The 17,154-nt window shown below is 35.2% G+C and overlaps 1 protein-coding gene across 6 annotated transcripts in view; it reads right to left on the reverse strand.

Moving 5' to 3' along the window:
• Positions 1-9,574: 9,574 nt before the first annotated feature.
• The window catches only part of USP15 (ubiquitin specific peptidase 15), a 129,213-nt gene continuing 121,633 nt past the window's right edge, over positions 9,575-17,154 (reverse strand). For all 6 annotated transcript variants that reach the window (XM_004006508.5, XM_004006507.5, XM_060412878.1 and 3 more), the window contains 2 exons: positions 15,238-15,326; positions 9,575-11,531 (listed from right to left, as the gene is read on the reverse strand). In XM_004006508.5, the coding sequence (XP_004006557.1) occupies positions 11,349-11,531; positions 15,238-15,326 (272 nt within the window). In that variant the 3' untranslated portion in view covers positions 9,575-11,348. The remainder of the gene's footprint in view (positions 11,532-15,237; positions 15,327-17,154) is intronic.

Consider the following 17,154-nt stretch of genomic DNA (forward strand, 5'->3'; position numbering starts at 1 on the left):
TGTTCTATAAGTGTCAATCATCTTATTTCAATATAGCCACACTAAATTTCCTATGCCTGGGTATATTATTTTCCATCTTTTTACTTATAACTTGTTTGGTCTTTATATTTAAATTGTGACTCTTGGAAAAAGCATATGTTGGATCTTTACTTCTGCCTTATCCAGAATTCAGTACATTTAACTTAATTATTAATATGGTTGCATTTAAATCTACCACCTCCCTTTGTTTACCATTTGCTCTTTCTAGTGTTCCTTTTCCCTTCTTTCCTACCTTTACTCTTTTGGTTTGTTGGGGAGGGGCGACATTAATATTATTTATTATTACATTTTATCTCTTCCATTGATTTTCAGTTATGCCTCTTTTGTTCTTTTGTGTGTGGCTGCTCTAAATATTGGAGAAGGAAATGGCAACCCACTCCAGTACTCCTGCCTGGAAAATCCTACGGATGGAGGAGCCTGTTAGGCTACAGTCCATGGGGTCGCAAAGCATTGGACACGACTGAGCTAAATATACCATGATCTTTTGCATTCATATTATATTAATTCATATATAAGAACTTTATAATAATATAATTTTAATTTGCCCTCTTATCTAATATAGTATGTTTTATTCACACATTACAAATACCACAGTACATTTTCATTTGTTTCGAACAACCATTCGATTTTTTCTAAGAAAGAAAAAAATCTGTAGTGATCTACATGCTCTACTCACTATTTCCAGGATTTTTATTCCTTCCCATAAATCTGAATTTCCATCTAGAAATTCTTCCGGCATGTCCCTCAGCATTTCTGTAGTATGGGTTACTGATGGACAAATTATCTTTAATCTTAAAATGTGTAATTTTGAAAGATATTTACTTGTATATCAATCCTAAATTTGACAATACCCACTCTCCCACCACGCACTTCCAAGATGTCATTCCATTTTCTCCTGGCCTTTGTTGCTTCTAATGAAATGTCAATGTCATGTTACTTGCAGCAATGTGTAACAACTCCCTCCCACCCCGCAATGGCTACTTTTGAGAATTTATCATGGATTTTTATTAATTTGACTATTAGGGAAATGGATGCGGTTTTCTTTTATTTTTGTTCTGCTTGGGATACACTGGATTTTCCACAATGATTTCTTTGGTCAAATTTGGGAAAACTTCAGCCATCTGTTTTCAGCTCTTTTTTCTACTCCATGCTTCAGTTTGGTTCTCTCTCACAGGTCTTTGTGTCCCTGTTACTTTAGGAAAACAAATCTCTATGCTTTATTTTAGATAATTTCTGGATTTAACTTTTGGCCATGGCACATGGCATGCACGTAATCTTAGTTCCCTAATCAGGGACTGAACCTGTGAGCCCTGCAGTGGAAGCCTGGAGTCTTAACCACTTGACAGCCAGGGAAATCCCTGGCTTTGTGTTCTGCATGAATCCCATCAAATTAATACATTTTTAATTTCAGTTATTATATTCTTTAGCTTTAATTTTTACATTTGGTTATTCCATATATATTCCCTGATATTCCCTATTTCTTACTCACTCTGTCTTTTCCTGTGGATTCTTTAATGTATTTATTATAGTTATTTTAAAGTCCTTGTTTACCAATTCTAACATTTGGGTTATTTTTGGATCTGTTTACCATGAGTTTATACTTTCCTGTTTAATTTCTAGTAATTGTGAAAGATACCTGTTATTTTCTATTTTATAACATATGAAGGTAACCTAACAATGACAAGGCCTCAGCAAGGCAACTGAAATGAACATTTTCATGAATATTCTTGGAATGTATTTCCCATTTCTTAAACTGATATACTCATTTTCCATCAAATTATTTTGATCCTGACTTTCCCCCAAGAACTTCATTTTTCTGTATTTGAAATTATATGAAGAAAACAACAATATGACAATTGTGGAAATATATCCACAGAATATTTACTACAGAAGAATATCCCTGATTCTTGAAGTTAACAGTCTAGTTACAGGGAGTATATTATAGTTTTCTTATGGGTTTTCTACGGGCAGCTTTACAGAATCCGAGAAAATTTGCCTTACCTAAGATAGAGAAGACAGAATATAAACTTGATTTTAGGAGTAAATCCCAACATTACATTTTGAAAAACCAAACCAAAACTGCACAATATGAGCAAATATCAGAGTCTGAACAGACAAGCCATGCCCTTGGAAATCCAGTGTAGCTGTGGAAACAGTAGTTATAGAAGGATGACTAGGTAAAAATTCAGGTTTACAGAGATACCAGCTAAGGGGTAAGGACAGACACAAACAGGCATAAAAACCTGAAGTGTCTCAGAATCTGGAAACAGTATGTGGGTTGTGACAGGAGAGCGAGACGTAACTAGCACGTAAGGTAAGGCCGTGTCTTCTCTCTGCCCTGGTTTTGGGTTTCCTTCTGGGCTTAATCATTGAGGGTTTAAAAAATTTGTTAGTGGATTATATATACAAGCAACTCTGGTTGGGCTAGTTTATTTTTATCCAATTACAATTGGTGTCATTATACAGTTATCTTTCATGTGCCTTTTTAAAGAAAGAAGCAGATTCAGGATGTTCCAAGTATACCTAGTTGCTCAAAGGGAATTTTGAGGAGTCTGTCCATGAAAATACTTGTACAGTTTAAACCACTCATGAAAGAAAAAAAAAACCACCACCACCACAAAATCTCTTCTTTCCAATCAAAACTATCTTCTCATCTCTTAAATTTGGCTCTTTTTGTTTTCAAAATTAACTTACCCTGTTAAGAAATTGAGTCTTACCCTTGGCCATCAATAAAACCCTTTTTTGCCTCAAAAGTGAAGTCTTTTAAAATGGGAATTCAAATCTGAAAACTATGGATTGTTTCACGTCCTTTCAAATTAGCAATTTGTATACCTATCTTTGTATATTCCAAACAAATAGCATCTTTACTCTTTCAATGTGGTTGCGTGTGATTTAGGGACAAGTACAGCTTTACAGGCTGCTTGGAAGCCATTAGCAGGTAAACTCTCATTACAATTTAATAACTCTGAGACCTTTCTCAGAGAAGACAAACTTGGTGACTAGTTTGTTGGTCAATGCAGAGGCAAAAAGGATCTAGATCTTACTTCTGGTAGCTGTTAATTCTCCTGGAAAACCTTAGATTCAAGAAAAATGGACAATCTTAAGGGAAAGCAGACTTTAGAATGTTGTACATATGATACTGGATTAGGAGGCTAATTAACTCAGTCACAGAATGGTTACTCTGTCATGGAGATCAGGTTAGAAAACAGATTTCTTTACAATAAAATGTCTTTAGAAAATAAAAATGAAGTGTTGCTATTCTTTAATTTTGAATAGCCTAAAATTCATAATACTGAATTTGTTTTTAATAATGCTGAACTTAGAATGCTACTGTATTTTAAACATGCATTTAATGCACATTCATGAGGCAAATTTACTTTGAAAGCTTTTGAAATACATACTCATTAGGGATATCAGGGATAAAACAAAATCATAGTAACACAGTTTTATTTCAGATATTGAGGCATATCCTTCATTTAATTACATTTAGGAACACATACTATATCCAACACCATCTTAGCATCTATGAACAACTCTAATTATTTCAGTCTAATGGGGGATGAGAGAGATGTACAGCTTATGGTGACAATTAATGTGTCAAGAAGAGCAAGCAATGTACGTTAGGATCAGTCCTGAAGGTGTGTAGGAGTTTGCCAGGTAGGAGATAAAGCAGACCATTAAGCAGAATACTATGTGGGAAAGCCCAGAGCTGTCAAATTGTGTATGTCTCAGGGAAGGTGGGAGAAGGCAATGGCACCCCACTCCAGCACTTTTGCCCGGAAAATCCTATGGACGGAGGAGCCTAGAAGGCTGCAGTCCATGGGGTCACTAAGAGTCGGATACGACTGAGCGACTTTCACTTTCACTTTTCACTTTCATGCATTGGAGAAGGAAATGGCAACCCACTCCAGTGTTCTTGCCTGGAGAATCCCAGGGATGGGGGAGCCTGGTGGGCTGCCGTCTATGGGGTCACACAGAGTCGGACACAACTGAAGTGACTTAGCAGCAGCAGCAGCAAGGAAGGTGAGGAGTTAGATAAGGGCTAGCTCTCAGTATTTTCCACTGAATAGGCAATCTGGGTGGAAAAACTGTTACCCATCTTGTCACCTTGCTAAAGAAAGCTTATTGGAACTTGAGTGTGAATAATGAATAGGGATGACTATGTTCATTTGTAAAGAGAGAAAAATCATTTCCACACATGGGTGTACTTCTTTTTCAGTAATATCTGCTGCATTATTTGTAATGATCAAGACACAATTTATGCTTCACAATTATTCTAAAAGGTAGGGCAGACTTCAGTGACAGACTTTATTTTGGGGGGCTCCAAAATCACTGCAGAGGGTGATTGCAGCCATGAAATTAAAAGACGCTTATTCCTTGGAAGAAAAGTTATGACCAACCTAGACAGCATATGAAAAGGCAGAGACCTTACTTCACCAACAAAGGTCCATCTAGTCAAGGTTATGGTTTTTCCAGTAGTCATGTATGGAATGAGAGTTGGACTATAAAGCAAGCTGAGCGCCAAAGAATTGATGCTTTTGAACTATGGTGTTGGAGAAGACTCTTTAGAGTCCCTTGAATTGCATGGAGATCCAACTAGTCCAACCTAAAAGAAATCAGTCCTGAATATTCATTGGAAGGACTGATGCTGACGCTGAAACTCCAATACTTTGGCCACCTGATACAAAGAACTCACTCATTGGAAAAGACTCTGATGTTGGGAAAGACTGAAGGTGGGAGGAGAAGGGGACGACAGAGGATGAAATGGTTGGATGGCATCACCGACTCAATGGACATGAGTTTGAATAAACTCCGGGAGTTGGTGATGGACAGGGAGGCCTGGTGTGCTGGGGTCCATGGGGTCACAAAGAGTTGGGCACAACTGAGCGACTGAACTGAACTAAGGGTAATATTCAGTGCCAAGAGTGGATGGTTCAGGGAGATTAGTTTGGTTTCCTCACAAATTCATAGCCCTCTACACAAATTCATAGCCCTCTACCACAGTATACTGCATTCCAAGAAAAACCATGTGCTTGCTAAGCAAACATGCAGTTTTAAAATCTCACACTTCCTTCTAGGCAAACTGATCCTCCCAAGCACTCCTAGATGGACATTCTGGAGTTGCTCTACTTTGTAAATTGAGAATCAGAGAGGTAACAAGACTTATAGAAAAGTGGTAGGCCCAAAACACAGGTGATTAAACTTCTGAGTCTATTTTTCAACCCCCTCTTTTATTCATAGACAGTTTGGAGGAGGATTTTAGGCTGAAGAGAGGAACAGAATCTGGCTTTTTTTTTTTTTAATGGACTCACTCTGGCAGCAGAATAGAGAATGGACTGGAGTAGGAAGGGACTGGTGACCGGAAGACATGATCCTGGTGAGTGGATCTGACTGTACGTTTATATTTTCAAACAAGGAGATGCTGTATCTTAGTCTGCCACGACATGCAGTTATTTAATACTGGTTAAATTAAAATTCTTTTAATTGTACATAAATATATCTGAACAATAAAAGTCACAACCATTGGAGGTTGGTTATCTTTACTCAAATGATTTTAGATACTAATAAAATTTAGGAAAAAAGACAACATAATCCATGACTGCTGAAGGCAGAGAAAAAGGTTCTATTGTAAAATGGTTATGCTCATAAGTAGCTCTAAAAATCCTATTGGTTAGCATGTAACTGGATTCTAGTATCCACAATGAAATTTTAATTTTCAAGCTTACCATCACACTAAGACTTCTGCTCCAAGTCTTTTTAGAGGAGCTAGGAGAACATAAAAAAAAAGGAAAAAACAGATATTAATTTGACCCATCCTCCTATTCTTTTGCTAAAAATAAGTAACAATGACTTCAAAAGCTGGATTTGTGCCTTCTATTGAAGAAGTCTTTCATGAGCAATGACAAGATTAATTCTTATGAACTCAAGGGAGTTTAAAAGTTGCCCACTTCATATAATGAAAATATATGAATATGGATATGAATATTCTCTAGTGATATGAGGAAATGAAAGAAAAATGAATACATTTTTCACTAGAGAGAATGAAATACATCGCTACTTACCCACTCCAGTATTCTTGGCTGCAGAATTCCATGGACAGAGGAGCCTGGTGGGCTGCGGTCCATGGGGTCAGAGTCGGATGCGACTGAGTGACTAACACTTTTCACTTTCATTACAGGAAGAACTCAAGGTGAGAAGAAAGCAGGCCAGATGAAGGAGTGAAGGCATACATGTAAGGCTGGACTAAGCAGAACACTTTAGTGTGAACTATCCAAAACCTAGCATACCTAACAGTCAATAAACAGAGGAGGAATGAGGAGCTACAATGCCTGTTAACCTACAATATTCCTTCAGAAATTCTAAAAGAAAAGCAAAATACGTTTTAATCAGAAACTTCGTTTGAGATGTTACAGAGTTTAAGAACCCTGCAAGATTTTAACTACGAGTTAAAAAACAAGGTGATAGTCAACGCTTAAAACAACAGTTTGGGAAATGTAAAGAATTTGTCATTAACAAGAAAAATGGAAGAATACACATTATGGGAAAAGACTGTTGGGATGTTTCCATATTTATTGTTTTACTTTTATGTATGTAGATTTAACTCCAGCTAGCAATGGACTTAAAAGTCACAGCAAATGAAACTATTTTGTTTCATCAAACTATATAAAACAAGCTATAAGTTCCTGATATGAGGGAAATCTTTGAGCAAGTGAGCACCAACTTCAACCATGATTTTCTACAGTTGAACAGTTAATTACCAAAGCAATTTAAACATTTTAAATATTTGATTTTGTGCATATTGAAAATGTGCAATCTTATTTTTGACAGCATTTCCATTTAAAAGAACAATTTCCAAAGAGATAGCTGTATTTTTAGCTGCTTTGTATGATCATATTTAACATGCATTTCTAGGAAAAAAAATCCAAATCCATTTGGCTGATTTTTTCTATCTATCCTTTGAGACTCTAGATCACAACTTTATGTCAACTCTTGATTTTCCCTGAATGGTTATCCCCTTTCTAGATTCCCTTAATAACTCAGTCTTTTTCTTTCACTATCTTGGCAATTTCCAGGCTTCCCAAGGTAAAGCAGGTTATAATTAGCCCAAGGTATGGTGTAGGGTGAATATGTTTCCCAACGCATATATTTGCCAAAAATAATTTTTGTACTGTCTGTTTTATATCCATTTAAAAACTCTTTACCCCATCATCAGTTCAAATAAAGCTTGATTAATACCTGAAATTTTACCATAAACATTTCATCTTCCCAATTCTGATATTTAAAAACCTATTCTATGTCGATAAAAATTTGAATATACTTAATCCAGTTTTAAATAAAAGCATTATCTGAGCTACTTCAAAATTCTTTTGCTTTAATATACAGTAAATAAGAATTAAACATAAGAAAAACATACATATTGAATTGAAATGCCCCAACTTAGAATGTTTACAAGAAAAATTATGCATATTTATTTAAAAAAATCTGATAATGAAACCATAGAGTATATAGCTCTGCAACTTAATATTAGTCAGCAAGAATATAAATACACTCTTTCTCCCTTTCTTTATCCTCTGACGCTTAAAAAAAAGTACTTGTGAGTTATCAACGTAAGTATTTTTTCAAGAGAAGCTGTTTCAAATACAATTTTAAAAGTTATTTTATTGTAGAGTAGAAAATATGAACAAAGATTTTCACTATTTTTCTTTGGCTTCAGAAATAAAATTTATTTTCCTTTCCTTCAGAGATTTTAAAGACCTCTGTTTCCTTCCTAGTATACAAGAATTTTCCACATTTTTAAAGACTAACCTGGAGAGAACGTGCTCATCTATACCACACAAGCAAAGATCAGAAGCTTACATACAAGTAGGGAGGATATGAAGCAGGCAGTAATGAAATGGATTGTCTGCAAATACTTAAAGAGAATAAAACAGACTAAAAGTTGGCTTACTTTTTATTATCACGATGCACCAGTGATAGTGTCAAGAGACAGTACATTCTCTAGGATGAAATGTTCCTACTAGCATGCTCCCCACCCCTAGTAACCCTTCTCCTCTTCCCCACTTTTGTAAGCCACTGAAGGAGACTACAGGTCTTAGTTTCCTGGCTGATTTCTCATAAGATGTCCCCACCTCGGAAATTAACTGGTGAAAAAGCACTGCCTTATACTGTATCAATGGTTTGGGCCTTTAACTAATTTCTTTTCATGCCCCAATCAATGTTTTGTGTGTCTTTATATCTAGTTGCTAGAAAAGCAAGGAGAAATATAGGACCACTAAAAGAACACAGATTATAAGAGAAAGCAAGAGATTTAAGTAAAGCATCAGGCTGCAGCTTTTTCACAGACATTAATTAAAACTAAGTCACAGGCGAATGAAAAAAGTCCTGAGAATCAGGGTTGCATCTGGGAAATGTCATTATATTAATATTTAAAATTTAATTAAAATTGTAATAAATGTATGTGAGTTGAATGAAGTTAATTTCAAAGGGGAATCGTAAGTCAATACTCCAGATGGTATTTTTCTTATTCAATTCTCAAATAGTCACCTGAAGATACTTTTGGGAGCAAAGTTATAAGACTTCAAGATGACTTTCTATTTAGACTGAAAACATCAGTGAGTATCCTACACCCTTTACAAAGCACTTCCTATAAAACACATTATCTCGTTTGAGCTCCAAACAATCCTGTGAGTCAGACACTGAAACTAGTGGGAGATAGTACATCTGAGGATAGAATATTGGCCATCGCATAATATCCACCACATAGCAACAGCGTGAACTGCTTTGTATCCTTGTTTCTCCGTACGAGAAATGGGGAGGATCGATGTCCCTACCTCACAGCTATTGTGGAGTTATATGAGTTAATACATCTAACTCTTTAATATAGTACCTGGTCTATGGTAAGTGCTGAATAAACGCTATTATCATCATTATTTTACAGGTGAAGAGATAGACCAGGAGAGATTAAATTTAAAGCCACATGATTACTAAGTATCTAGGCTAGAAGACGAATTCTAGATTGGATATATTCCTATGACCCTGTACTACCTACGGATACCTACTTTTAGAGTATGGAATACCCTTTGCACTATTTTTAAGAGTTTATTTTTTGCAGCAGAAAATGCCATTTGACAAATTCAGTAATTTTATTAACATCATTTTCTTTTTAAAAACACACAATTAGGGTAGAAACTACAACCTAGAGCTATTAAAAAAAAATTGTCTTTTCTTTAAACCTCAGAAAAATGGAAATAAAGTTTTACTAGTTGGTAGGTAGGAGAAAGCCTGAAAGCTCTCTGGGTGCTGGGATATTTGTTTACTGCTAAATCTCAAGACTCTAGTAGGTGTACAAACAGTTGCTCAATGAATATTTAAACTGAAAAAGTCAACTTTAAAACATGTCCTTAACAGTAAGATTTACCTCACTACAACATGTTTTCCTTTTTAACTATATAACTAAAAAGTAGAGCACATGGTCACTGACCATAAAATAGGGGACTTTTATTAAAAGATTCAGAGTAATAAATAAAAGACTAAATAAGGCCTTGAATAGCTTTATTGAAATCTGTATAAATAAACATGCACATTTCAAATGTAAACTCAAGTGAACTCAAGTGCAGACAAAATTTTAACCTCTGTCATGCAGGAGGTTAGTTTACATTAAAAAAAAAAAAAAAGAAAGAAAGAAAAAGAAAAGGAAAGAATAAAAAGGAAAAACCCAAAACAGCTTTAAAAATACCAGGATGAAAAACCAGCTTTAATATTAAGGTATAAAGCAAAGCCATGATCAACATACCTCATTTATCCTGGTTAAATGCATTTTTTCTTTCACGTTTAAATGCTAACATAAATAAATAATTTACCAAAATGTGCACTCACAGAGTGAACTTTTATTTACAATACACAATTTATAATCTATTGTATTTGATTAGTTCAAGTGAAGAACATTATACTTTTTGCTTTAATAATAGTGGGACACATAGCAATTTCTCAGGTAGTCGATATGTGAAACGTGCCCCAGCATTTATTTTCTATTAAAGGCAGTATTGTATGCCAATTGATAATACATTCTTTCAACTAGATCAAAGGGGAAAAAGCAGCAAATGAAAAATGTTTCAAATGTTCACACATATTTTTGGCATCCTGGATCCTTGAATGTGGTGAACTAAAATCAAATTCAAGGTCTGTATGTTTTATATACTGTACAGGTTCTGACTCTGGAACATGCAATGCCAATTCTCTTGTAACAAGTTCCCTTCTGAGAAAAGCTGTAAGGCTATGGTGAATTCCATCAGGAACATACAAAGAAAGTTAACAGACCTACCTTTAAAGCCAATTGTCCATTAGTAATTTAAAGGCCAGAAAAAAATTTCTCATCTAAGCTTGATGCAATCATTACTATGGATACAGAATACTATTAAATTTGTCTTTATATTACAATAGGAGAGCTAAAAGTTGCCAAATTACCAAAAAATGGGGTAGAGAAAAACAGACAGCCAAAATTTTAATTTTGGACCAACATCAGATTTAAAGATACGCATTTAAATTTAAAGAAGTCAAAAAGAATTTGAATATCTAAGGAATAGATCCCAACAGCAGTGAAAAATACTTACATTTAACTGAAAAGTGACTTTCGATGAAGTGTGAAGTCTAGAACCTGTTTCTACAGTAGTAGTAAGATGAACATAATATTCTGTTTTTTTATGATACTACAAAAGGAAATAACTTTTTCAAGACTGCTTCTTGTATCATGATTTAGTTTTATAACAGGCCCACACTGATTACCAGGTAAAGATTTGAAAATTTGGTTTTCCAAGAATACTACTGTAGTATTTATGCCACACTGACACTGCAGCTCATTATCACAGTAGTATATGTGGCAGCCTAATGCACATGAACTAGATTATCCAAGAACTAAGTTCAGCCATAGATTTCTTGCAGTTATTATCTGAGCAAAATAAATGACCAACATCCACAAATTTAACATTTGTCATCAATTAACTCACATCCAAAAAATTAAAGAAACATAATTCATCAAAACAGCAGCAAACTTAAAAGGGATTTATTGTGATTTCCTATATATATTTAGCTTGTAAATACAAGACTGTAAATGTATTAAGAGACAATTTCTGTTAAAGTTTTCATTGTGTTTCACTTCAAGTACTGCACAAGTTAAAATCTGATAAAGGATTTACATTCAGTGATCTGAAACTCCCCATCTCAGACTTTTGTTTAATGCGGTGGGTAACTTCATCATTTCAACAGATACCACCAGCAGGAAAGTCTCTCTTTTATGGCTTCTAGGACTTTCATTAGTTAGTGTGCATACAGTTCTCGTTTTCTATATCATTGTCATTATCATTGCTATCTTCATCACTTTCTAATGGGATGCCTGTGGCAGCTGAAGCACCTTTAGTTTCTCTGTCAAGGGGGAAAAAGCCAGTTCCACTGAAAGTGTCTTGTCTCTGGTAGAAGAGTACATATGCTGCTTTGGACTGTTAAAACAAACAAACAAAGTTTTTGGTTATGATTCTCAAAGATCACATTAAATATAGAATGAATTTTTAGCTGATAACCAATTTTGATGATAGGACATAAATCAAGAAAACCACACATGGTCAAATGGAGGTTACTAAAATTATTAACTATTAAAATTTATTAACTATATCAATAGTATGACTTCTATTTATAAAGGAAGAATGGTCACTGGATTTAACATTTATTCTAAGTTAGCTGGACAGATAAATCAGTGCAACCATATCACAGACCCACCTTCTTACTCTAACATGAAATAGAATTCTATGCCTTCTTTCCTCTTGTCTCTAAGGACAAGGCAAGTGTCTTTCTAATAGTAACAGCTTCATTTTGTATTTGTTCTAGATTCCAACTTTTCTTACCATCTTAAGGATACTGCTCCATCAATCATCACTGTGTATCTTTAATGAGTTCTTATCTACCAGACTTTTTTGGCATAAAAAATACTTAAAGTCTTCTCCCACCATAAATTCCTCTCCATTCCTTTTCTAGCTGCCATATATCTCTTATTCTTCCTCGCAGCCAGGCTGGGGTCTACAGAAAATCTAATATTCGTCATTTACTCTCATGCACACTTCTCAATTCAGTGTGATTACTGCAACCACTGTAATGAAATGCCTTTCACCAGGCTCAAAAACCTCTCATAAACAAATTAAATGGGTGCCTTTTTTAGCCAATCTTTTGGTGGCATTTAATGCTTTACTCTTTCTCCTGCATTAAAGCATTTTTGGCTTCTGTTACACTACTTTTCCTTAGATGCTTCATCTCTACAGTTTCTTCTGATTTTCCTGTGGGCTCATTAAATCCTGACTTAAAGTAAAAAAAAAAAATCATGTTTTCAGTCCTCAGCTCACTGCTCTTCTGAATATGTATCTTCCCATAGGTGACTCATTCAAACCTATGGTTTTAAATGCTACCTAAGACAGACAATTCAAATTCATAACTTAAGCCAGTTCTCACCCCTGAACTCTAGTCCAATTAGTCCAACTACCTAATGGAAATTTCCACAAAGCTATTATACAGGTATCAATTTCACAGCAAATTTTCTTACTATCTTAGTAAATGTTAAAGTAAGAGTCATCATCTCCCTCCCCTCTCTATATTTACATGTAATCTTAATCAAGTTCTAGTATTTCTATCCATTAAGGAGCTCACAAATCCATTCTCCCCTGTCTATATACTTACTACCACTGATTTAACTTTAGAAGCTCTTGTGGCTTAAATTTCAGGACAGCCTCCTTTCCTCTGAAGGCTGAATAATGGCCTTTGGGCTTCTTTACTGGGTGCCCTCCAATCTGTCTTCTAAAGTGTTATCAAAACATGTTAAGATGGAAATTTAATAATATTCTTCTATTAGTTAACAACCACTCAACACTTCTCACAGACTTTAAGAAAAGATCAAAACAACAAAGAACACATCTTTCATGATCTGAGTACCAAATTTAGCCCCAGTTTAATTTCTGCTCTACCTTCCTAACGAGTCTTTTGTTTCAGGAACACCATATTATTTGCTGTTCCCTTAGCTAAATGGTATATTCTGCCACACAGCCTTGCTTTCACAGCTACTGTTCTTTTTGCAAAGAATGTCTTTGGTTTTGGTTCTTTTGTCTAATTTACCACTATTCGTATTTGCAGACTCAGATCAAACACTCCTTTCTCTATGTAAACTTCCCTGCACTGGTTCTGTTTCCTTACACTCCAATCAGTTGAGACAGCTGCCTCAATCTATACAGTCAAGATATTTAACAGTAATTATCATATATAATTGTCAGTTCATGTCTCTGTCACCTATAGATTGTAAGCGTCTTGACATTAGAGATAGCTGTCTTTTTTGGCTTCCCTGGTGGCTCAGATGGTAAAGAATCTGCCCATAATGCAGGAGACTCAGGTTCGAACCCTGGGTAAGGAAGATACCCTGGAGACTGGAATGGCTACTGCTACCCACTCCAATATTGTTGCCTGGGAAATCTCATGGTCAGAGGAGCCTGGTGAGCTACAGGACTGAGCGATTAACACTTTCACTTTCAACTTTGTGTAGAATAGTGTTGTATACAGAATGTATTCAAACACTTGTTGACTAAATGAAGAATTATTACTGTTAAAATGTAAGGTAACATCAAATTCACATACTGTATATAAACAAGATATTTATTTGAAACCAAGATTAGGGCAGTGTTGTCAAATAGACTTTGAAGGAGGATGTAGGCAACTTCAGGGTTTTGGTTGGGAGACTAAAGAAGAGAACAGAACTGAAAAATGAGGGATATGATATGAAATTAGAAGTCTAAATATAAATCAAAAATGTAGTTAACTTAAGCATAAACACATTTTAAAATATACTAAGACTTCAAAAGTCTCTTTTTGTTCTTTGCTGTAGCTGTAGGGAGATAAGCAATGGTATGTATGTATATAAATCATGTGTACAAACAGGTGATAAAAATATAAAACATCTATAAACAACTCAAAATAACTTCCTATCTATGTATACAATAACTGATTAAAACTATGCCAGTAACTGGGCTCAGAAGCTTATTAATTGATTAAACTGAACAATTTAAGTTGAAGACTTTTAAAGCATTATAAACTAAAACAAAACAAAAAGCTAGTCTCTGCCCTCAAGGAATACATAATTTACACCGGGAAATAAAGTAAAGCAATCAGTGCTTCCCCCATCTACAGAAAACCTCTGTATAGGAAAGATCATCACATGAGGAAATACTGCATTTCTCATTCTTTGTAAATACTGTGATCAATAAGTAAAATTTATAAAGGCAAAATTTATAGAATAATAAATTCTTATCAAGCAAGCCTCAGTTTTCTTCTTAGAACATTATTAGTCACCTTATCTATTCATCAATCAATAGAGGCTACCCTGGTGGCTCAGCAATAAAGCATCCACCTGCAAAGCAGGAGACCATCTATAATGTAGGAGGCGTGAGTTTGATCCCTGGGTCAGGAAGACCCCTGGAGAAGGAAATGGCAACCCACTCCAGTATTTTTGCCTGGAAAATGAGAAGCCTGGCAGGCTACAGTCCGTGGGGTCATAAGAGTTGGACACGATTTAACCAACACTGTCAATCAATATTTGATAATAAAAATGTGCTCTGATGGGGAACAAATGCCACTATTTTTGCTTCAGTTATGGCTGACAAGCTGATGCAAGTGTGAGTAGATGTAACTTCCTAATTTTTCTACTATTCAGAAAACATCAGACAAATACACAGGGTTAATTCTGAAAATTTTGTAATTTGTTTTATCTATATCATTTTGAGAGTTTGAATACATAATTGTCATAAAGGATAAGACTTTTCTTTAAATATCTCAGGTATGGCAAGGCCCTTAAAAGTTTTTTATTTTTCTATTTTAGCATTCTGACTTTAGCCAATGTCTAGAATGTCTGAGCCTATTGTTCAGGGGAGAATTTAATATTTTCATTAGAAAAGTCCAGTTTTCATGTTGAGCACTACCAGAAAAGTTTTCACGTTCAACTTATGCTTCTGCTAGTGGACAAATTTAGAAGACCGATCTCCACTTAGAGGACAATTTTACGTATCTTTAAATAAGAACGAGTCTCTCAACTATTAGAACTGCTAGAATATAGACTATAGTGCTTCATGGGCCCCTTTTATCGATTCCTTGAGCTTCAAGATTAAAATACACACTTACCACAATCTGGTCTTCAGATGCAGTTGAGACACTACTGTCATCAAAGTAGTACCATTTTCCATCATCTTTATTTTTTGCAAAAGCAGTATCTAATGAAGAAAATACAAATACTTTTATCACTTAAATGATCTGTGGTTTTCTGGGCGGGAACTCCCTCATGACTTTAAAATTGGCTATATAAGGAATACCTATTAAAATTACATGATAATCATCTACATTAGGCCAATCTATCGTATATTCAACTGATTCCAATGTTTAAAGGTTTTCAGAATAATTTCTATAACCTGGAAGTCTATGATACTTTCTATCCCAGTCTTTTTTTTTTTATCCAAGGAACATACAGGACATATTTATTATTTTTTTAATACAGAGAATAACAATACTGAAGACAATAAATGGTGATTAGCATTTGTATTGGGCCCAGTGCTGTATTATTTCATAAAGAAGGTATTATCATTACTATTCTTCTAATTTTACAGATGAAGAAAGTGAGGCATCAGGAGAACTTTAATTTGTCCAAGAGTATAGCTGTTAGGCAGCAGAGTTAGGATTTAAACGCAGCTCTGTTTACGATTCCAAAGTTTGAATTTTCAAGTGTAAATTTAAATTTTCTATGACCAATATTTTTTCAACAATACTTACTATAACTCACTGATCTGTATTGTTTTGATTTTTTACATCAGAATCATTTCCACTCTAACAAAAGTACAGGGCAAGAAAAATGTAAAAAGCGATCAATTAATCTGCAGAAAGATTTGCTTTATCGTTAAGTTAAAAAAATGTCCACTTTTCCTATCTCATACTTTGTATAAACTACCCAATAACTGAAGAAATAAAGCTGCAAAATGTATTCATAACAATTATCTGCTGTCATAACTTTTAAAAAGTGACACTACAGATTTGGTCTTCTAAATAGTTCTACTCCTCTTAAAAATATTCTTCTGAGTGAAGCCCATTATGGGTTGTAAATTTGCCAATCTGAAATCAAGTCCACCACATTTACAAATTTAAAGAAACATCAATAAGTCTGACACTAAAAGGACAAAATTTAACAATAATATTGGGTTTTGAGAGCTGGACTGTGAAGAAAACTGAGTGCCGAAGAATTGATGCTTTTGAACTGTGGTGTTGGAGAAGACTCTTGAGAGTCCCTTGGACTGCAAGGAGATCCAACCAGTCCATTCTGAAGGAGATCAGCCCTGGGATTTCTTTGGAAGGAATGATGCTGAAGCTGAAACTCCAGTCCTTTGGCCACCTCAAGCGAAGAGTTCACTCATTGGAAAAGACTCTGATGCTGGGAGAGGTTGAGGGGGAGGAGGAGAAGGGGACAGCAGAGGATGAGATGGCTGGATGGCATCACTGACTTGATGGACGTGAGTCTGAGTGAACTCCGGGAGTTGGTGATGGACAGGGAGGCCTGGTGTGCTGTGATTCATGGGGTCACAAAGAGTCGGACACGACTGAGCGACTGAACGGAACTGAACTGGTGTTTTAGCTGGTAAAGAATCCACCTGCAATGCTGGAGACCTGGGTTCAATCCCTGGGTTGGGAAGATCCCCTTGGGAAGGAAAAGGCAACTCACTCCAGTATTCTGGCCTGGGGAATTCCATGGACTGTATAGTCCATGGGGTCACAAAGAGTCGAACACGACTGAGCGACTTCCAAAAAAAAAAAAAAAAAAAAAGAGACACATCTAACAAAAAGGCACAGAGTTTGCAAAGTAAATGGTGGTATCAAAAGAAAGCTAAACTAATATTTGTAATTCTGAGAAAAAGACAAAATGAAAAACGAGTATCAAACTCAGGTAAAAAAGAACAATGGATAAAAGAAGGGCTACCCATTTTAAACATAAATGCAACTAATAATGCAAAACAACTAATAAAACTGTTAGATGAAACAGATAAATCATCATTTTAG

The sequence above is a fragment of the Ovis aries genome, chromosome 3, assembly GCF_016772045.2.
Source record: "Ovis aries strain OAR_USU_Benz2616 breed Rambouillet chromosome 3, ARS-UI_Ramb_v3.0, whole genome shotgun sequence".
NCBI classification, from domain to species: Eukaryota; Metazoa; Chordata; class Mammalia; order Artiodactyla; family Bovidae; genus Ovis; species Ovis aries.